This window comes from Argiope bruennichi, chromosome 6, assembly GCF_947563725.1.
Source record: "Argiope bruennichi chromosome 6, qqArgBrue1.1, whole genome shotgun sequence".
Taxonomy (NCBI): domain Eukaryota; kingdom Metazoa; phylum Arthropoda; class Arachnida; order Araneae; family Araneidae; genus Argiope; species Argiope bruennichi.
This window is the reverse complement of record NC_079156.1, coordinates 13068012-13092603: the sequence shown is the minus strand read 5'-3', so window position 1 is coordinate 13092603 and position 24592 is coordinate 13068012. Positions and strand designations below refer to the sequence as shown.

Sequence of the window (24592 nt, the reverse complement as noted above, 5' to 3'; positions counted from 1 at the left end):
TCACAGAAACTAAATTAATTACAATTTAGAATTATTTCAATTACTGTGTTAACCGAATTTACATCAATTGGTTAAGAATCTCTCCCCAGATTGGAGGAAGACAGATTGCTCTGTAAGAAGCAACGCTGTTGAGATTTTTGACTTCTTTTTGGATTAGTTGCTTTTCAATTTTCGAGGAAAAACAACTGCATTCAAACAAAAGTTAAAAATGGATGTAGACTCCTTTAAATCCTGGTATGCCTTTTTCCCATTTTACATTTAAGCAGTAATTTCCCCCTTTTTTTCAATTTTTTCCTTCAATATCTGGAAACTCTGTAATATCTACCTCAGCTGATGATTGGTAGGGTTTAATGACCAAAGGACCAGATTTGGCCATGCTGCGAGGTTGAAAAGGACATTGAAGCTCTGCCTCAGCTGTATTATCTGTTTGTAAGAACTACAGTTTTAGAATATAAACGATAATCCAGGCAAATTTTCCATACATTTCTCAAGATGCATTTTATTTTGGCCTGTTTCATAATAATATTTGAAGGTTTTTCTTTGTTCACCCTCTTCACTAAACCAACATTATCTTCTGAATAATCGGTTTTTTAACGTTTTTGATTTGCTTGATTTTTAACTTGCTTAAAAAATCTTGTTTGAAATGCCCGACGCATTTCCATTGAATCCACCATACTGAAATCTTGAAACAAATTGATTTGCTTGTATGAAATGCATATTTCTACTTAAGGTTTTAGTAGAGCTCTCTACAACGTTAAGATAATAGAATCTGAAAGGATCGATAAAAACCATGATATTCCAATTTATAATTTTCATTTTTCTTAATTTCCATTTCTTTTGATAACTTTTATCTTTATTACCATGAAGTTATAATCAGTTTCGGTGACTAAGTTGTAACATGTCCATTCTCTTCTCAAGTCAATCAAGTCGTCTCTTGTTACGCTTTTTAAATTATTAAATCTATTCTGAATCCTGTACTATATTCAGAGGTGTGGAAGGAGCTTAAGTCGATAATGATATTCAGATGTTGCGGATATGATCAATTTAACAACTGGCTTCCTTTGTCCCTAAGACCCCACGATATGCATTTAGCATCATAGCCGGTATTGATGAATTATGTTCCTTATATGTTTCAATAATTTTTCAATAATATTAAGAATTAATATTGTCTTTAGGGTCAGAGTAGACGTAGACTAGAACAATTTGATGATTTTTGTAACTAATATTAGTGATTACTATATCTCGACTGACCCTTGTAAAGACATATTTCATTTAACTATTTCGAAGGATGGCAAGTTTATTCTGGGAATTTATTACACTTAAAATATCTGTAGCGACTTAATATAATGCTCGATTTTAAAAAGAATAAAGCCAATACTATTGTAAGAGTACTGTTATTTTCAGAAGTTAAAAGCTTAGATAACTTTTACTAAAGTTTTATATATACATTAAAAAGTGTGAGTAAATGCCAGTTAAATGATTTTTGATAGCATTGGGTTCTCTAGCAATGTTTTTGATACTGCGACTTAAGGTAAAATGAGGCTACATTGGCATGGTTAACATTTAGGAGAGTATACTTTAGGGGAGATTTATCACTATTTTGCACTTGAAATCACCATTGTAAAATCTCTCTTAAATATGTTTATGTTTTTTTCCTTTCACATCATGTTTAAGTTAGAATTAAGTTTTCCATTTAGATACCTGACAAAAATGGAGCATTTGTCTTTGCTGCAGTTAGCAGCTATAAGCGCATATTCTTTATAACGTATTTTTGTTATATTTTGTTTAGGACCTCGGGTAGAGATTCGAATTTATAACATTGAAAATGCGTTCGTGGCTTATCATATTCCTGATCTTAAAATGAGACTTGCTAATTCTGTCTGCCGAAGTCAAATAATATCTTATATAATTTTAGTATAAGTCCAACAATGTCACTAATGAGGGCCAAAAAAGTTGCAAAGCAACGTCAAATCGGGCTACATTTTGCACCACCATTAAAATAACCCTAATTACGCTTTTTTTTTTTTTGGCTTTTATTACAGGATAATTGAATATAACCAGGGAGACAAAAAATAAGTATTGACATGTTTGAGCAGTATATTGAGAATCAGTGTAAAGAAAAAGCAAAGATCATTTGTAAAAAGCAAAGAGTTTATTTTAAAAACTAGCAATTTCAAGAGATAAAGGAATTTATAATGAATGTGCCTGAATATGTTCATTAATTCATAATATTTTATTTGTATATATTAAATATAAAAATAAAATATATTATATACTTTATAAAATATACTTCAATAGATTTATTGAAGTAGAAAATAGTAGAAAACAATGAATTACAGCCAGGCCCAATTCCTATGGAATCCTTTTAGTCAGCAGCTAAAAAAACTCTCTATAACTTAAGAAATTCTTGATCGAGTGTCTTGAAATTTATATTAATTTAAAGATGTTTTTTTTTCCTTCAGAAGGTATAAAACTTCTTAGCAATAGAAATAATATTTGCATACTTCCAGAGCATAAATTACAGAGAAACAAAACTCACTTTTATCAATTTGAAGTGAGAAACAAAGTCGATTTTGTAGCTTATTATTTAGAAACCAGACAAAATCATAGCGAATATACAAGTATTTTCTTATTGTGAGTGTGGTAAACTTGAAATTCTAATGCTGTCATAATAATTCTGTAATATATGTTTCTCAGAACTACAATTTATGATTAAATATTTATCAAATCATTTTACTTGTATTAGACAAGAAGAAAAGTGCGGTAGACTGCTGCGATGTGCTTTCTTCGAATGAACAAGGAGAAAGAATTTCGGGTTCCTTTTCTCATAAACCGAAGTAGATTGTTTCAATCACTTCTTTGAAGATTTCACGCAAGATAGAATGTAATGCCTGTCTGGGCTTCAAAATAGTAATGTGGAACGTGTGAAAATGTAATGAATAAAATATCTTACGCAAACCTGGGGAATATTTCTGTTATTTTTTTTATCTTGTCTAATCGCTGATAAATAACTAATCGGCTCTAACTGACGCCTTCTAACAATTTTTCAAAATCGCATTTATGTGGGAAAAAATAGTTAAGAAATTCATAGGACAGGGGAAAATATAGTGAAAATTTTTTATGGGACATGATGTGTGAAAATTGTTTTCTCTTCGATATAATATGGAACACTTCAATGGCTATATCAGTTCTGAAAAGATTAATAATAGCATAGCTAAATAAAATTATTTGTATAACTATCCGCCTTTTCGACCATCAAGTTCACCAGGAATAATGTTCTGAAATTTACAATTCGATATAATATGTAGCGTGCTCTTGATGCCTTTCACATAAAAGTATTTTTAAACTTACATTTTGATAGACATACAGCACGTATTATTTTAAAAGTCTCGTGCTTTTTCATTAACTATGTAATGCATCTCTTAATTTTTTTTTTTTTTTTTTTTTTTTTTTTTTTTTTTGTCACCATTCCTAAAAATGTGAAGCGCCAAAAAGATGAGTTCCACTTTAATTTGTGGAACTCAAATCTTTAAACTTGAATCAATTTTAACAAAAACTTTTTTGATGAAGCTAAACAGTTTTATTTAAAATATCATTGGAATCGTTCGGTATTGAAGTTTTATGTGTTCTCCAAAATATTTTCCATAATTTGTGTAATAATTCGGAGGATTATTATTCAATAAAATTTCCTCCAATTCGACAAAAATAAGAGAATTTTCAATCGATAAGAAAGATTATATATTTTTACACAAGCAATTAGACAAGAATAACAATGCTTAAAAATGGATTTATTTATAATGTTAAACGGTAGTTGCAAGTAAAAGAAATTTCATAAAGTATATTAAAAGCAAACTTTAAATAAAAATTTTAACGTTATGGGGAAATGAACCAGGTTTTCGTCACAACGGAAAAAATGCCTAGATGAAGACGATTTGAATTTTACTTCGACAATGGAATATATTATTGTAAGATACGCTAAAAATGTATTTTAAAATGATTGTGTTACTTATTCTTATTGTGTTATATTCATGTTATTGTGTAAAAAAATAAAAAATGAATTAAACATCGAAAATTTGACATATTTGAAAAGATATATATTTTTTTTAATTTTAAGATTATGTAAAATGGATTTTTGTGCTACAATATTTTCAGACTTTAATTTAGACTAATGCGAAAATTTCATTTCATATTTATTTAATTAAAGATTCTAATTAAAAAAAACTGTTAAAATGTATGAAAAATCACTCCTAGGTGCACATTTTGATTCTCCAAGTACGCCGTTTGTTGGGTACAGGTCAAATGGGTTGGCCGGTACAGAGGCAGCACACACACTGTTATCTTTATTATAAGAGATTGAAGAGAACTCTCCTACAAAGGGAGTAGTTTATAAAAGCATTACGGCAGAAATCGGATTGGAGCGCTAGAAGAATAGTTACTAGACAGGGGAAGACAATAGAAAATGAAGACAGTTTTGATTGGATGAGGAAACAGCTTATTTAATGCAATTGCACAATTTACTGGAATACGACAAAAAGAAAAATGCATGGTATATTAGTACAAGTTCACGTTTGCGCATCAACAAGACATTGCGCTAAGACAATGGCGGTGTGCGCTTGTGTTGTGTACAGAAATCATCATTAATGAAGTTTTTACAAAGTAACTACAAACTATGCAAACTAAAACTTTTCATTACACTTTTATAATTATATTTATTATTATTTTAGTAAATGATAAAACACATACAAATCTCAAGTAATTATTTCTAGTGCATTCCAAATTCATTGTTTTGCCTTTTCTATCTTTAACCTAGATTAATCTAAGTACATCCAATACTTTTCAACGGAATAAATTTGGAAAAAACTTTTGTTTTTATTATCGACTTATGATTACAAGAACAAAGGAGATTTTAATTATTGAAAGCGTCTTGTTCTCGAAAGATATGGTAGCGTTGTGGATTGAAGAGAAAATCAGTGTGACATCATTTTTGCGTTAAAGGAATAACAGAATCATTGTTTTCATTAAAAACACTGTTTTTCCCTCTATACCTTATTATCCGCTGTACCCTGTTATTAAAACCGAATTACCCCACTTATTAATGAGAGTATTAATTAATCACAGACCTTCTCGATTTTTATGGAACAAAATACATCATCTTGTATAAAAGACCATAAGAACATATTATAGTCTGTGTATTTTCTGTAGGCGGCTCAAGGTCACATTTTCTACCTCGTTATTGGTTGTCTGGTACCAGTAACGCGGTAGAAAATGTGACCTTGAACCGCCTACAGAAATACAGACTATAACAACTATAACTAAGAACCTTCGGCGATTATCTGTACTCTCACTGTATGTAAAGGATTAGTTCAATCAAGTTCACCAGTTTTGAAGAACTATGCCTCATCACAACAAAAGAAAGTGTCATTTTAAATTATAATTTCTTAATTGATATAAAGCATCCTAATGCATTGGCTCTGCTTCTAAAGAGATTTTTAGTTAACAGAGGAGATCCAATTTGAATAGCTAAAAAGCACGACAAATTGTATTACAAGAAAACTACAGTGCATTTTGCCATATTTCGTCTGTCTTTTTCCGACTCACTTGAACACTACAATCTCGTTCGGTCGTTAAATTATTCGCTGCTTACATCATATGAGATATGTCACATAGGCAGTGAAAAAATATTAATTTTGCTAGCTTCCTCCGGCAACGACCGTTTCGTATCAATTTGATATCTCAACGTCGGTAGCCACACAGGAACCCAATAGGAAAACCCCACAATAGGAAAAAAAAAAAGAGAGAGAGAAAGAAACGGTACTGGTAATTACGACTTCATTGATATTCACTGGTGCATTTCAAGTCATCAGTAAGGCCTATTATCTCTCAAGTAGCATCTTAATGCGAGGCGAAGTACATGAATAAATGTGCAGTGCTCAATCTAGCCAGCGGCAATAGTTCTGACCAATACTTTCTCATATACTCTCTCATAAAGAGGAATTTGCATTTAAAACCTTTTTTTTTTCACAGAAACAAAAACTTGATAAAAAACTACAGTTGCAGTCACAAAATTGATCCATTCATTTTTAAAGTCATTGCATTTTTAAGCGCTTACAAGCTTCTGAAAGTACAGAACGTCAGATGTTCAACCCTTCGTCAAAAGTTTTTTTTTTTAATTTGGCAGGTGTCTTTACTATAGATATTAAATCTGTGTAACGAATTTTATGCACTTATCTCTTTTTGGTTATTGTGTTGACTTGTATTCAGACAGCCAACAGATAATCTTCTTCTAAACAGAGCTTGCTCAAAATTTGATAGAAATAGACAAATTTCATCGTAATTTTACAAAATAACGTTCACTCGTCTAGCTCACGGCACTTTTAAGTTATCTTTATCACGGATAAATAGACAGACATAATGTGCTTTTCGAAATAGGATGTCTAAAACGTAAAAATTTATCAAAATTTCGAGTTCGAATGTTTTGGCGATAACCCTTTCTCTGTACTTTGTATACGATAAAGTGAAAAGGCACAGGATATTGTAGCTACCTGCTGGGGATGGAAGTTAGTGAAAAAAAAATCTGTTAAGCTGATGCACATTAATATGGGATCGGTTTAGTTCAGTTTAGTTATATTAACGTCCCATTGTAAAACAACACTAGGGCTATTTTGGGATGGACGTCGTCATTTTGTACCGCGGTCATATGACGAGGACGACACCTGAGACGGCACCCCCTCTCCACACCACACCAGCGGGAGAATGTTTGGCATGACTGATTTAACGCGCAACAGACCCCCTTATACGACGGTTCTTCGGTGGAATTGGGTCTCGAACCTGAAACCCTATGACTCACAAGCAAGAGACCTAACCACCAGGTCACCGCGGCTTTAATATTGGATCGGAGCCAATGAAATAGGATTTCTAATTACAAGCGGACGTGGAAAGAAATGCAAATGTATGAACGCAAACACGCTTATGCTGCCGGATTGCTCTTATATTGCTATAACAGATATCGTTGAAGGAGAAAATAATGATCTTTTATGGAAACGCAAAAACTGTTATATAATTGCCTAAACGGAAATGATTTTAATGATTGCAATGTTGCAAAATAAAAGAGTTTGTATTGAAATGTATCGAAAACGTTTTTCACTCTTCCGACAATTTTTTTCCATTATTAAATATGTATGAAATTTTTAAGTAAACGATAATAGAATGAACGAAGACGACAAGTAGAGAAAACTCGTTATCGTTTTGATTTCCGTGATAATTAGGAAAATCTAATCATTTAAAATCATTTTTAACTGCAATCTAAACAAAATGCAGCAAAATTTGTGATTTGTTCCTGGACAGTTAAGTCAGAATGATAAAATTCAAAGAAAATAGCAAAATTAAATGTTTTAAATTATGTCATAGAAAATCGTAATCCCTGATTTAATCGATAACCCTTGATTTTTGTTGTTCCTAAAATTAAAATATTCTTCTAAAAATAGAAGACTCACCTCGAGATTGAAGTAAAAATGCTTTTGAAAAACTTCGTAGTGGCAATAGACCGGCGATAATAGATAGATATTACTCAGGCATTATAGCTATTGCTGTATCCCCAAAGAAAGCAAAAATTGTTATAGTACCCCTTCTGATCCATATCAAAGTGCCGTGGCATAGATTAATGAGAGAGATAAAAGAGTATTCCAGCAATGAAAGCCACACTGGAATAATATAGAGGGAAAAAACCATCTTTTAATGCAAGACTCCTTAAAAGATGTTCTTAGCAGTTTTTGATTCGTTTTAGAAGTTCGGGGGGGGGGAGGAGTATGGGAATCTCTTTAGAAATGACTCTGCACTTTCCTCAGAACTGCCACGCATGATGCTTCTAAACCCATTTAAAAGAAAACCAACTTACTGAATCTTTAAAAAGAAATGTAAAAGCAATCTTATTTCACGCAGCGTACTCAGTCTATGTTTGCATTTCCAGATGACTCCCTGAGAGCTGCAGAACACCATCTGCATGGAATTCCGGACTGCACCCCGCACCCTTCTACTCTGCCTCGTCCTCCTCGCATCTTTCTTCTCCTACGCTAAAGGTAAGAAAAACAATCACTGATATGCATGCTGATTTCTTTCAATGAATGTTACTTTTATATTCTATCATTTCTAATTATAAAATATTAGGGCGTCTTACACTAGAGCAGGGGCATTCAGTGGCTTGTCTATATAAAATGACGCACAAGGCAAACACCAAATCTTCGCCCTGCATCCTCTCTCTCTCTCTCTCTCTCTCTCTCTGTCTGTCTTTCTGTCTGTCTCTGTCTGTCTCTCTGTCTGTCTGTGTGTAATGATATCCTTTAATCTAATTTAAATCTTAATTAATTTCTACTTTTTACCTTAAATTAGCCTATGTTACTTTATTCTAAAATTTTCTTATTTTTCCTGATCCTAATCTCACTTTTTTATTTAATCCTTTCTAATATGCTCTCTAAGAAATTTCTGACAGTTAACATCTCAAGGTCCTAGTGAAAGGATAAAAATACCTCATACCCACGGTATAACTTTCCAAGGAGGTATCTAAAATTCCCCTGCCTAAATCGACATGCATCAAAGAATACCCTAAAAGAATCTCTTAGAATCTCTTTAAGGGAAAAATTTCACACTTTTCATTTGGGCCTCAGAACCCCTTGTATAAACCATGCCCTACAGTGGAAAAATGAATTGAAGATAATACCCAATTTGTCTTCTACCATTCTGCAAAACTATATTACATTTATACACATTTGAGACTCGACCCTCATTTTTTCCTGATCTTTTATACCGAGGAGTGCAAAGACTGAATGTACAATTAAACCCAAATTATAGTTGTCTAAATATTTTGTACTCGATACGTTTTAAACAATTAACTTCACAGTTATTTGTTTACGATGTTTCTTGTATAAGTACAGTCTTTGAATATAAAACTTATAAGAATATTTCAAAAAATGTTTGGAAAAAGAATTTTATAAATTCAGTGCGGAAGCTTCATGCTAAAATTCTACAGATAATTTTCTCCATTAGAATTTTAATAATTTAAGAAAGACTTAAATAAAAAAGCCGAAGTCTAATCATTGTTAATGTGGAACTACATTAGAGAAATACAAATCAAAAATGATTTTTATCTTTAACGTACTTAAAAATTATAAAATGTAAATAAACTCTTGATTCATAGAAAAGAAATGCATACACAAATAATGATGATGAAAAAGTTACATACATTACTTTTTTTGCATTTAAGCATTAATATTTAAGCATCTGAATATTGAAATAATTCATTTGTTGTAAAAAATTATTCAAATGTCCTGGTAATTAAGTTAATTTCTATAATAATATGTAGAATTATTTTGCGCATACAGTTAAATTTATTTGTCAAATTTTAATTAAGAGCGTTTAATAATCTATCTAGCACTCTGTGAGAAAGTCAAAATGCACTGCACGATATGAAACAAAGATATGCATTTATACAAAATCTCAAAGATCTGATTCAAAGATGACTAAAAATTACTCATTATTAATTTGGCTATAAACTGCAAAACGGCATTTTTTTATAATTTTAGTAAAATTTATTAATATACATGCATAAAGGGATAAAGTATTTCTGAAAAAGGTTGAAGGCTTTAACTATCAGAAATTGACTCTTCTTTCTCGTTTCTGTTGACGAGAAAATGTTTAAGATTTCTTTGAAACCCAGTTAATACACAAAAAATTAAATCTTTTCTTTTTTGTCGCACTGAAGGTGTTAGATATGAAAATGTAAGGTTTAGATAGCCAAAAGAATTTCCGCAGCTTGCACTTGATATTGCTGTAGTCAAAAGTATCAGTAGAGCTGTCTCACATAATTTTAAAATAAAGATTTAAATTTATGAATGTACGTGTATGGTAAAAATATCCGATTGATGTTATATATCTACTACTACCATCTTAAATTGATGTAATATATCTACACCATCTTATATCATAATATAGATTTTTTTTGCCGCTTATAACTTCCCTGATAGGTTCTTTTTTTAAAAAAAAGAAAATTAATTCTGGTTTTCGCTCATTCTAAAGCATTTATCCAAATTCCATAAAATTCAGTCGTTTAGAATACTATTGATATTTTTTTGCTAATTAATAGAGATTTCAATGTACGAAAATAAATGTGTCTTTCAGGCTTATTTACGTTTTGCCTGGCCTCGCTTTCTACTCCTTTTGGCACTCCACACAAGAAAAACTGTGAAATTGAGTTGCATTATGAATACTTTCCATTCGTTATTTTAACCTGATATATTCATGATTCGACTATCGAAACTTAATTTCTGATCATCTGTTTTAACATCCAAATATTTGAAAAACGACTCACACATATGATACTCTTATTAAAAGATTTTAAAATTTATAGAATCTCTAATTATGCTGTTGCCAATGATTTTGAGATAATTAAAAAGCAAAGATATTTCCTTTTACATAAATCCAAAAGATTTAAAATTTCTACTCTGCTTTTCACGGAAAACAATAAATAAATGATCTAATATGAGTTCTGTTATTATTTATTCTGTTTAAAGATAAAAAAAAACCATAATCTCTAAGCTATAAGCTAATAACATAAATTTCTAATAAACTCTTATTTTTAATTACGAAAGCCTTTGAAAGCTTTTCATTTCTCTCATTTTATTGAAAACGTTTTAATTTTTTTTTTTTAAATCTTAGGAATAAAAGTTTATTAGAAAATATTCTAAATAAAATTAATTGATTCTTTAATTTCGCGCTCCCTGTCAATTGCACCCAGAGCATGTGCCCTGCCTTCTCCACCCTAGTTACGCCACTGGGGGTATTATTCTCTCCGCATCGAATCAAAACTTAGGCAGTGTTAAGTTTCGAGACCCTCTTTCCCCCTCATTAGCTGGTTGCATTATTTAAATGATTTTACTTAAAATCTACTAATATAAAAATTGAAATAACAAGCCTAACCACAGCAAAATTATAAAATACTGATGAAATTCCAATACTTTCATTGTAGAATTTACACATCACGAAATCGCGCTTACGGCCCAATCCATATTTGTTTATCTGCATTCTAGACGGAAGGTTTACGCTGTGTAAGCGAATGACTGAAAACTCGCAACTGATTCATTTCTTTTTCAACGTCTGGGGAGATCCTCAGTTGTGATATTAACAAAATAGTGAAACGCTCGGCCGTGGTCTGCGTGTCTCTTACCGACTGCCTGAGTGACCTAATCTCCGGAAAGCGATGAAGCAATGAGAATAACCTGTTCCACGTCAAGGTCGGACATTTTGTTCTTGTTCTTCATCAGGGTCAAGATAAAAATTATCATTCACTCCGCTCGCTCTCTCCAATCGATTTTGAAGGACGGGTTTTGATACTCGCCACTTTCATCGCAACAGCAGTGACGGATTATGCAACGATTTCCAACTCGAGGGAAGCGGAAGCTGGGGGGGGGGGAGAAAATAACGACAACAATCAAAATAAAGCATTTTGTTTAATGGCAATTCACCTTGACAGCCATAAGCTGCCACATCATCCGTATTTTCGAAAACATATCTGCAAAATCGTTTTTTTAATTCCGTTTATTACAAGGTTTTATTACAAAGAACATCGATTTTTGGTACCAAGAATTAAATTTTGCTCAAATATATCGATTATTCCTTAATGTATTGATAATATTTGTTTAAATTAGCTTAATATTACAGCTTTTTCCGCGCCTGGGTTTTATATCTTCACAGATTATACCCATTGAAAATGAAACTAGACATGAGAGTAACCTTAATAAAAAGATAAATAAAAATTATAAATGATTTTTTTTCTTAGAATCATAAGAGTTTAATGCTTTATTGTTGATTTTTTTTAATGTCTAATATTTTGAATCCACAATGTTGAAAAAAATTATCTGTAACGAGCAGAAAAGTCGCTATATTTTTGGAATGTATGTTGTAATGGAATGATTTTTTTTTATTTCAATAATCACGTTTATTTATTTACTTAAACTAACATACATTTTGCATATAAAAGAAAAGAAACATAAAAAATGAATATTTTATTTTAATTTGCTGTTAAAGAATGGCATTGAGCAAAGCATGGTATAACGCATAATATTCTTTTATTTGTTCCTTTGATTTCAAATTGGCCTCAAAATATTTTAAACATCTTAAAATTTACGAATATGTTTGAGTTTTTACTAAAATTGTTATTCAAACTGCAAATTGTTCCTACTTATTACTTCTGACGAATAAACTCGTCATAACGTAAAATGTTGTACTTTTTCCATGACGAGTACATTCGTCAAAAACAGTTAACTGGTTAATACTAAGCTTTCAGGCTATTCAACTCTTATTTAACTCTTTCATATCTATTTATACTTGAAGTTCTCTAGTCATTTTTCGTGCTTAAAATTGTTTAATGCAGTTACGCTAACGTTGTGTTGAATTACTTCCGTTCATTATATGAGTGGGAGTATAGGTCAATTCAATTAGTTCAGCCGCTCAATTCAAAGCACGAAACTCATTTTGGAACAAACTTCTTAACTTTTCCAGAGATCAGACGATAAAAACTGCCTTCAACCGAGGCCCCTTTTATTCAGACTTTCTTGCGATATCAGCGGTAAAATATTCAGCCAAGAATTTACCATCAGAATAATACGATACCTACTCTCTTTAGGAAAACAGAAAATAATAGATTTGATATTAAAATTATTTTGTGTTCATTGATCTATCAATAGACAGATGGACTTTATTTTTCCCCTCATGTATGAGGGTGTCGCGTCGTCTCTAACCGCGCTATTTTATTTTAACTCTGATTGCGTATTGATTGCTTATACGGCTAGTCCAAGAGGCAAGAGAGCTTTCAGAAGTGGCACGAAACATTTTTTATATAATGCCATTAAATGTGACCGAGATTATTACTGTTGTTATTATCAAAATGTTATCAAAAAATTCAATAAAAAAAATTGTTATTATTTTGTAAAAAGCGAATTAACAAATTTTAAGAATAGAAATCTATCATTTATTCCTCATAATTTAATGTTTAGATGCTTTGCAGTAAATAGAAATTGTTCTAAGACATTTTATTGTGAATTAGTACTTTTCCCGACAATATTACAAGTTATACGCTGTTTTTACGCCTCCCAAATCCGCAAACAATCTTTCATCCTATTTTTAAATGTAAACATCTCAACCTTTTATCTTTCCTTTCACTCCTATTGTGATTAAATAAACGCATCCTGACGCATGATCAAAATCACGAAGAGTTTTCGAATCCGTGAATGAACAATAAATACTTCGTTTTTGAAATTTGAAACAGAGGAAAATTCAGCAGAGGATTTTTCAAGATCGCAAGCGAGTCCAGGGAATATTTCGAGTCTTAACATGGAATTAAATTATAAAAGAGAAAACTTGTTTCGGTTAATTTATGCAATTTTAAATCGTTAAATGAGTAGAAAATATGTGGCAAACGATATTGAAAAAATCTTGATATGAAAGCATTGGTTGAAGAAAAAATATTTAGTCAAAAGGTCATAAATAAGAGGGAAAGACACCAAATTTAGAATTTAATAAAAGATTAAATCATGATCGCCTTAAGAAGAACATCGAAGTTTTCATTTCCTCTTTTTCTTTGCAGGTGCTCCCACATTGGAAGCCACCCCCCTCGAGCCTCTGCTGGCGGTGGCCGGGGACTCCGTACTGATAGACTGCGTAGTGAAGAATTTGCAAAATTACACGGTTGGTAATCTTTCTCTTTTTTACTAACCCTTTACAATTGGAAATATAATTCAATGCATAATCATTCACTTAATACATGGACCTGTTTATTACACTAAAAAATAAATACATGCAAACTGCTTTAAGTTGAGTTTCTCTGAAAAACGAATCTATATCATTTTAACATTCTGTAGGTATTTTTAACAATTAAAATAAAAATAAATAAATAAATAAAATGTCAAAATGATGCACCGTCCTATATGGTGGCTGAGAAAAGATATTCGGCTGCAAAGGGTTAATTAACATCGCCTTAAGATCCTACTAAGTTCGGTTTTCCAAAGAAAAAAAAATTGTTTTTACTTGAAAGAATTAGAAAGTGACAAAAATGTCGGAAACAATAATGGCGCACTCAAAATTAATTCTGAGCTGACAACTTAAAAGCCACAGGGGTTCTCAATTCATCGGAGCTGGCATACATATTGGGCTAATTCCGACTTTTTTTTTTTCGTAGGTTTGTTTGCTGAAGAGATAGAGAGAGCAACAAAAATGCAAATAGTCTGCATTGTTTGAAACTAAAAATGAATCAAAGTCGACAAACTCCAAAATTCCGAATGAATATAAGAGATAAATTTATAAAATGTTCTTGATTCATTGCAGTGATAAAACATAAACAAAAATAAATCAAAAATATATACATTGGCGATTAACCATTCAAAGAAAATGAAAATTTAATTTTTAAAATGCAATAAAATTTTATTATTAAGTGTTTACCCAGTGCAATCTTTTTATTTCTCTGATCGCTCCTCCCACCAGAATTACAATGCGCTACACCACATTACGCATTAAAATAAAAGCCCCGTTTCATTTTAAGTAAAATTAAAATAAAAGTACTGTTTCTCAATTATATATTCGAAGCGACAAATGGTAGTGGGCATTAATTTACAAAATTATGTTTTTTCCACCTCAGTCTGTTTGCAGAATGTCGCATTTGTATAATAAGTCCTTTTTTCTTACTTTAAAAGCTGTTATACTTTAAAAGCTGTTATATTTATTGAAAGCTAAATATTTTTATATAACCTACAAATACACTCAATATTTATTAATGAATGCATAATTTTTTTTCTATTCTGCAAACTGAGTGTTTTTATTTATTCAGTTCATATATACAAACATTTCAAATATTATTATTAATTAACATTCTAATATGGAAAAATTATTTCAAATTCAAATAATTTCTGGTAGGTAAAAGATAAATGATAGATAGATACTTGCTACAATGTTCTTCTAGAAATATTTTTAATAATGTGATTAAAAATAAAAGCAGAATATGGTCATTCAAAACCTAAACTCAAATGTTTTCAATTTGGAAAGATTTTTTTTTAATTTTACATTTTCTACTTTCCCGATTTAAAGTCAATTCCCAAGGTCGATAACCTTCGATAGCCCATGGATTTTTAAATCTGGTAAATTTTTTTAGACATCCATAACCTCATTCCCGAAATAGCATCCTATTCTCACGTGACAACAACTGTAGCACGCCTTCCAAACTTAACTGATTCTGTTCTACTTTCGGAACAAAAAGGCGGTGATCTTCAACCTCAGTCGAGAATTGGAGAAGGTTTGATGAGCATCAGGTATTGTTCTATATCTCGACGTTATTTCGAATGCAACAGAGTATCATGAAACATGTGATGTTGTAAAGCATCTTATACTAAAGGAGAAAACCATCAAGAAAACAAGATTATAATAAATACGACTGTGTAGGTGTCATGAAGTTAAAATAGGCCTTCTGTTGCTCTATAATTGGAAAAGTATAACTAAAAATATCTATCAAAAAAGATTCGTTTAATATACCAGGATACCGCTTTCTCGTGAAATTTTGTCAAAGCTGAACTTTTTGTGCGGGTGGTGACTTACAATACAAAATGTGCTATTAAAGAAATTACATCCTGTTAATAAATTAATAAATACGCCTATATTTTTCTTTTCAAGATATTTTAATTCGTTTCATTAAAACATGGCAAACACCTCGTGTGCGGGATGAAGATCGTAGCCCTTCTGTTGCTTCATAATTGGGCAAATATATTTATAAAGACTTATCAAAGTGGACTCGTTCGATATCTCTTACATCACAACACGTGATGCTTACGTCACAGTCACCTTCTCGTGAAATTCTGATAATTTCAAAACAGAAAGGCTTTGAAAAGACTTTGAGTAGATTGGTATAAAATGATATTTTACTAAAAGTTAATAGTTTTCTTTAAAAAACTAAGTTTCACGGGGGGAAAATTATATCTAATGGGTATAAAAAATTTCAAAATAATTTTAGTGGCAAACCTCAAGTTCATAATCAGGATCCTCAAAAACGTCAAAAAAATAAATAAACACCGTCAATTGATTTTAAATACCACTTTTCAGCACCTAATAACTCTAGTGATAATACTCCTTTTCTCGTCATCTTACTCATCATTAATGCTGACAAAAGTTTAAATTAAACTAATGCTCGATACCCGAGCTCGTAAAGCTTCTGGAAATTCTTTTATTAAGTCAAACTTTTCACGTATTTTGACTCATATTAAACCAGAAATGACTAATAATTCGATTATGTTGCTTGCTGTTTGCACAATTACTCAGCAATGCATTCTTAAAGAAAAATAACCTCTTTCTGAACTAGACATAACTACAAAAATAGCATCTGAAAACTTTACGTCATATTAAAAGATGATTAAATGATCAGACTGTATAAAGCTGATTAAAATGATCAGACTGTAATAAAGAACACAACAATGGAGCCGATGAATTTTCTGTTACCTGTACTTTATAGTTCGGCTTCTTGCCATTTCAGATGCGAGGCTTGCTAAGAAAAATATTTAACTAGAGAATACAATTTTTCATAAGCAGTTTTATCTCTAAATGGCTCAATTTCCTAATTTCATTGTTTGAAAAATGTTTTAGAAAACGTTCGACAATTTTTTTTTCTTGAGAGATTTCTAACAAATGAAAACGAATTAAAGAGAATGAAAATAATACAAGATAAGATGTTATTTGAAGAGAACAAAAGTGAGTGAGAGGAAAGAGAAAACGCATCTAACAGTATTGCTCTGATTGCAATTCCAAGCCGTGTGCCAAGCCTGGAATTGCAATCAGAGCAGCCGAGTCACTGTTGATCACAGTAGGAAGATTTTTTATTTTCTTTTATACGATGTATTGAGAAAGTATTGTAATAGTCAAAATTCGAACTCGAGATGTTGATGATTTCCTACATTTTAGATCTGTCTGAGTTCGAAAAACACATTTTTGGGAAATGTCTGCTTGTCTGTCTATCTGTCTGTGACAAAGATAACTCAAAAACGCTTTGAGCTAAATGTATACTGTCTTTACACCAAACTTGTAGAATTCTTTCAAATTTTGAATAAAACCCAATAAAAAGAAGTCTTTCCGTGCGGCTGTTCGATTATCAGTTAACACAGTAGCTGCAAAACGAAGAGATCTAGATGTATAAAATTCGGTACTCAGATTTAACATCTATAGTGTAGATACCTATTGAATTTTGAGCCATATTCAAGAAGGGGGTGACTGTCTGACGATTTGTACTTCCAGAAGCATGTAAATACGATAAATTAAAAAGTGCAATGACTGAAATATATCATATTTGGTACATGATTTTGCGACTTGTAAGTGTAGTTCTGCGTCAAATTTTTCTTTTATTCATTTGGAAAAAACGAATCTAAAACTTAAATTAGGTTTTTGAACACTATAAAACGAATACATGGGACTAATTGCCAAAAAACTAGCGAAGGATCACACGACAGACTAAAAAAAATGCTAAATTCACTTCAAAGATTAATATTTCGTAATTATTACACAGACGTCATGCAAAGTTTTCTCTTTAATGGCACCTTTATTTGATAGATTGTGAATATTTTTGTTAAAACCACTCCCATTGGTTGGTTTTCACTTTTCGCAGCTGCGCAATGAGCGTATTTTGATACTCTCTGGGCCAATAATTGCACCAAAGGAAAGGAAAGTGACACAAATATCAGCTTGAAATGGAATATTAATTTTAAAGGGACGGAAGTAAAGACAAGAATGCACAAATTCCGTTCTAAATATAGTGAGTGTCAAATTAGATGCTGGTAGAAATTATTCAATTCCTTTATGAATGGATTCTCGAAAAAATAATTGTGTTTTGAGATCTGTATTCCCTGAAGCAAATAGTTTGATGGCACTAATGAAATATCAGAATGCATGAATTAATGTTTTAAACGGATATCATAAATGGATGCCGAACAAAAAGTAGTCATTGCAAAATCAACAGGATCTTATGTTATTTGGTTTTAGTTTTTAATCGCTTTTTGGCTTAGGGGATTTTCAATAAAAAACATCCAATTTCACTTGAATACAAGTAGAATCTACATAAATATTTCCCCACCACTTTGACAGGTGATTTGATTAGTTCGTAAAATTATGATTATCTTATTGATAAAGTTATGATTATCTTATTTTTGAGCCACAAAACATTTTATAAGTCGATTTTGCAAGTTTGATTTTGGCAAAAGTGGCTCTTACATTTTTTCTTGCAAAACTTACTCGTATACGGTTTTTATTCCAATCTTTGAAAGTTTCCGAATTGTGTGAAAAATAATTTACTCGAGAATCAAGCGAACAATTTAAAACGTGAGGATACGCTAATGATTGATCAATACTAATTTTCTCGCCTGGCTCGCGGGTTTTAAGAAATATTTAGAACAACTTTTTTTTTTCTCAAACATCTTTGAAGCAACATTTTTTTAAAAGTCTACAACTATAAATTTCAATTATAATTCGTCATTAGAAAGTTCTTCGAATGAAGAAAACCGAACACTTATTCCTATGGATGCTTAAAAAAAACTCTTTTGGCGCCTTCTTGCAAGCTTCTTTTAAGTACTGTTGCTAGTTTTTCATAATTATTCATTCGGGCAATACTATTCCACCGTGCTCACAACGGAAGAACAACTAAAAAAAATCATCAGAACAGAAAGGTTGATCACTCAATAGATATCGTTAATAGAAAGATATTTCCGAGTGATTTATCAGTATGTATGTGGGGTCATGTTGCATTTCGAGCTGCTCAGTTTAGTAGAATGTCAAGGTGGAGACGGGTATTCCGTTCTAAAAGAAAATTAAAAGGTTTTCTTCCGTAAGTAAATGGGTCATCATTGGTTTTTTGAAGCAGGTGTGTAGTTTCGAATTGAATGTTAAAGTGTTTCCGTAGCGGAATACGAGCCATCTGGTATGCGTTCTTTAAAATTATTAAAAATCGTTAATAAATAAAATAAAAAATGAACCGCATGATTCAACAGCTTCAGAAAGAATACATGGATGCAATTGGTTTGCACCAATAATCAAGTTTACTGAAATATTTTATATTTTTGTTGTTGTTTAGTTACGAAGCTGAACTCTGGAGAGAAAGGTTGAAATTCTCTCAACCTTTTACGAATTTTTCAGTCCTTCAATTCGTCAAAAACTTATTTGGTTTAGAAATTTGGTTGCTTCAGAAGAAACACACTTTAAAAAAGAGAGATAGGATTGTATCATTTAGCTTAATCGATATATTTATAATCTCAGTTTGAGATTGAATAGATTTGAAAAGAAACTTATTACTTACAGTTTTGTAGCGGAATTAATCACTTATGGGAAAATTAGTAATCCATGCACTTGCAATTCCTTCTGCCGCTATAGAGTCACTCTTTATAGGTAATTTTTCTGGGACGATGTTGCATTTATTAAATTCTTCTTTGGATAATCTGTATCACACAGGGATACAGATATCATAAATTAAACAGTCCGCAATCTTTCACTTTGAATTTCAGTTGTCATGATTTCTTAGTTAAATCAGAGAAGTTCGGTAGCACAGATTAACGCGAAGGAACTTTTGTTTCTTAAAGGGAAAAACTTTGATACCAAGACTCGATTTTATTATTGCTCGGATGAAAGTTTGTAACACCTTTAATCCACATATTTCCGACATATTAATGCACAAAATAGATTAACAGTTGAACTTCCCCGCTTTCTCAAAATCACTATGTGAAAGCATGGCATTTTATGTAGAATTGTAAATAATCGTCTTTTTTTTTTAAAGTAACAATAGCAATGAAGTTATATTTTGCTCGGAACACCAAACTACTAATCATTTCAAGATCTCGAGACAAATTCTTTCGACGATTGTACTTCACTGAAGGATGGCATGCAGAGATGAGCGGTTACGTCTCTTAATTCCACATATAACATGCATTTAGCGTATTGCTAAATATAAACAACTCCTATCATCTTTCCTCTCACCTTTTAATTGTGTTTTGTTTTTGACGAAATAAATTTCTGCTAACGCATGCGCAAGAATCCGGAGGCTTTTGAATTAGAGAAAAAACAATACTTAAACCAAACTACAAACAAAACAACCACAGAACTATATCACTCAAATCTTACTCGCTTTATTTTCTTAAGCCATCTTGTGATCAGTTGGATGGTCCAGTTTAATTTACTTAGATTTACGTCCAGTTTTAAAGCAACACTAGGGCTATTTTGAGAAGAACCTCGTAATTTTGAACCACGATTAGATGACATCTAAGTTGTCATCCCCTCTCCCCAAGCAACCACTCCACATCAGTGGAAGGACATTTGACCCCGACGGATCTAACGTGCTCCAGATCAGCTTACAGAACGTTTCTTCGGTGGAATAGGGTTTCGAATCTGAAAGCCTCCGGTTCTGAAGCCGAGACCTTACCACCAGGCCACCGCGGCCCCGATGGCATTGAGATCTCAGACTTCTGGGCCATATTTTGTTGTCGCACAGAAAAAAAAATTAGTAATAACTTTAATCCGCATATTATCTACATATTTTGAATTGCTGCTCATTCGCATTTATATGGTGTTTAGGTAAATTTATATTTGTAAAATTAAAGAAGATTAAATTAAATTTTTTTAGTACAAATTCACCTATATTGAAAACGAACATTTCAACCTGTTTATATTAAAAATCCACTTTTCTGAATAGCATAATCTGGTAATGTAGACAGATCTGGTAACGTTTCTGGTTTAGATTGCAAAAACAGCAGGGCTGCCAATGCCTGAAAGCAAGCAATGCAGTCAGTGGTCGAACGTGATCGCCAATTCCAGAATGACTGAGAAATAATTTCTCAGTATTTAACAATGATGGTTTGTTCATGTTTGAACAAACCTTGATCAACGAAAGGCTTATTTTGATATTTTATTAGATATAATTTTTTGAAAAATGACCTTGTACTTGGCAATTACGCACATGAGCATTTGTAAAATTCATGATCATTTAAATTAATATTGATCTATAATAAGGACAAATAATGTAAGAGTAATATCTAGATGAACTCATTTATTAGCGAAATAATGAAAGGCCAATATGAGCAAAAAGGAAAATAGGCATATAAAGAATAAGTACAAAAAAAATGGTAATGGAACATATCGAAAAATAATAGAATTGTTTGATGATCGTAATATGATATTGAAGAACACAACTATCGGAATAGTGCTAAACAGAAGTAACTGAATAATTGTCGCATAATGAACAGTAAATTTATTGAGGGAGGAATATTTAAAAAAGAAATTCAGCACGGCATATATAGCAAAAAGTAGAAGTTCAAAAAATTAAATAATCCTGTGTAAAAGTATTCATCGAGCAGATGACATGAATAAAATGCTGAAACTTATCATTGGACATATCAATTAAAAAACCTTTCCTTTCATAAATAATTATTTTAAAACTTAATTTGTTTTAGATAATATGGAGGAGAGTTGTTCCGGGATCCAACAAGACAGAAATTTTGAGCGCCGGTGAGGTTCGGATCATTCCTGACTCAAGGTTCTCCCTGCTGCATCAGAAAGGTGAGCGAAGACCGTCCATCCGTCTACTTTTAAAGACTCACATAATTTAATTTCCTCAGAATTACAAGAATATTTCATTATTGAACCCTTTCAATACCAGTTTTTTTCTTTTCCAAAATTAACATAATTAGGACTCTAATGGGTCAAATAAAGTATAAATAGCTATATTCTGCTAAAATAAATAAAAAAATTTAACTATAAATGCAATTTTTGAGGTGGGTCATATTTCTCCCAGTGGTCTTTTTCAATGGGACACATGTGTCCCATTGGGGTTGAGATGACCATATTAAATACAATGAAAAGTCGAGTCTCTAGTTTTTATAATATTTTAAAACACTTTTATTGCAAGAAAAACTCTTACCAATTGCATATCTAACATTATTCATGACATTTCCATGTATTATCATACATTGCATAACAGTTTTTGCAGAGTGCAACTTTAATCATGGCACATACAGTTTCCGTTAGAGTTTCTCTATTACTACATTATTATTAAGATGTAGTTAAAAATTACACTAACATATGAATGTAATCACAGAAAACCATTGGGAATATGCACTTCAATAAATTCCCTACTTACGTATCCCTTTGGATGATTTAAAAATATCAGTGGGATATATATGTCCCGGTGGGGCCCAAAGGGTTAAAACGAAATTGACTTTCGAAAACAAACGCGAGCAGAAAGAGAATCGGATCGAGAGTCTCCGCTCGTTGGTAAATGGATAGGCCACAAATAAATATTTCCATTGAGATTAACGATCTTAGTCCTCGTCTGCATGCCGTGGCATAAATGTTAAAAGCACAAGACATGAAAGGATCATCAGCAAAGGTCAATAAGATTTTTCATTATTTAACTTAATCATTCGTTAATTCTGAACAAGACACAACCTGAAACTTCTTGATAACATTAAAAAAACAAAAATCTTCTAATTCAGAATCTAAACTGGATAAGTGAACTTGTATTAAAATATATAATAAGTATTTAAATTTAATAAGTAAGGTATAATATGCATTTAACACTAGGTTTACGGATATTTCTTATATACCTATCTCTACGACACACGTCAACTGGGCGCGTGAACGACTACATATATTTAAAGAAAAAACAACAACTTAGAAGGCAATATAATTTTGCTCTATAAGTAAAAAATAAAAATATGAAATATCTATTTATAGAAAGCTTTTATTGTTCAAAAATTTTAGTATACCTTTTTTCAGTATTTTACATTCATTTCGTGCATCTTTTACACTAATACTCAACTGTGTTTGTACACTTTCCGCAAACAGTCTTTTCACATATTTTACAAGTGTTATTGCTTCTGTCCCTTTTACAAAAGCCTAATTTGGTATCCTTGCGATCTCTCAAAGTACTAAATGACGGGAGATTATAATTGTTTTTTTTTCCTCTGATTTCCTTCTGCAAGTTTATTGGACAACTGAAATAGAAAATCCTTTAGGATAGTTTTGATGTTGTACATTCTTATATAAGATCTATGCACTTATTGCCACTAAATCTCAAATGTTGAAAAACAGGTAGAGAGGCCATCGAAAAGATGCTGCCTTTGATGGTATATTTGAGCGCCATTTGGCTCCTACTACGTCAACTCCAAACTTTGTCTCATTTTAATATGCTGTTGTTTCCGGGGTATATTTGTCATTTTCTTTTAACACTAAGTTTACGATCGCGTCAAAAACGCACATTCGTAAAGATAGGTATACCACATAGAGAATTACAATATTTCAATATGTTGGAAGAAAATAGACATCAATATATATTTACCTCGTTCAGCGGATAAAAGTCAGCGCAAGAGATAAAATAAAAATCCGAACTTTTTTGTAATCTTCCTTATAATATTTGAAATGTGTCAAAATGAATTGCTTCCGTAAACCTAGTGTTAACTATTTTTGGAAATGACATTCTATTTTTCTACGAAAGCCATTCTTTTTCTTTGTTTAATTTCGTTCTTTGACGCCTTTGCGCTGACGTGTCTTTCTCCCCCGCAGATCACGAGACATGGGTGCTCCAAATCCAGAAAGCTCAGGTGAACGATTCCGGACGCTACATCTGCGAAGTGAACACCAGTCCGAGGATGCAGATTTACAGACTGCTCTCAGGTACATTCGCAAACTCCTCGAACATATTTGTAAACACTCTTTTATTTTTGCGAGAATGGAATTTTGTGACTGGTTTCTCCTCCGTCTCTAAATACACTAGAGCTCTGTAAATGTGTGCTTTCATTTAATATACAGTATTTTCATAATTTAATTTTTCAACTAATCTTTCATTTTTAGTCCAGTACGAGTGGCATCATTTGGTTATAAATTTCAGAAAAAAAATATAATACTAAATATATTAAAGACTAAAAAAATTGAAAATAATAAAAATAAAAACGTTTTTAACAACACACTTGTTTGTTGCCAAGAGTACAACTTTTTCTACTCACGCATCACTCATCCGCTTGCAGAACCCCTTTTTACAGGAGGGCCCATTCACACATCTCACAGATAGATCAATGGAAGAACAATCATGCCCAAACCGGGACTCGAACCTAGGACGCCCAGATCACAGGGAAGACGCGCTACCCCTATGCCAGGACGCCGGCATTTTTATATCTAAAATCATTAAGAAAGAGAAAACTGGCATACATTCCCCCTCAACTCCAATTTTATATAGATTTCGCAATTTTTATTTAATATGGAAGCTTATATCTCCTATAAATCCTTATTGGGGTTCCAGAGAAAATATCTGAAGAAAACACTGATTCATTGTACATTCTATTGGAGAAAAAGGAATTTCGATAAAGTTCACCAAGTCCAATCTCTGTACCGATTTGCGAATTTTTTTTTCAAATAAAAGCTCTAGGCCCTCAGATACGCCATCAGTGGTCGCCGACAGCACATTTCCCACCAATTCCTAGAGAAATATCAAAACTACTATTTCACTACACATTCTCTTAAGTATTAAAATCACGTCAACATTCTC

At 31.8% G+C, this 24592-nt stretch overlaps 1 protein-coding gene across 1 annotated transcript in view; it reads left to right on the top strand.

Moving 5' to 3' along the window:
* LOC129971278 (Ig-like and fibronectin type-III domain-containing protein 1) overlaps positions 1-24592 on the top strand; it is a 111196-nt gene that overhangs the window by 39221 nt on the left and 47383 nt on the right. Inside the window, exons 2-5 of the mRNA XM_056084899.1 lie at positions 7967-8075; positions 13634-13734; positions 21504-21609; positions 23614-23724. Coding sequence (XP_055940874.1) covers positions 8000-8075; positions 13634-13734; positions 21504-21609; positions 23614-23724 — 394 coding nt within the window. The 5' untranslated portion in view covers positions 7967-7999. The remainder of the gene's footprint in view (positions 1-7966; positions 8076-13633; positions 13735-21503; positions 21610-23613; positions 23725-24592) is intronic.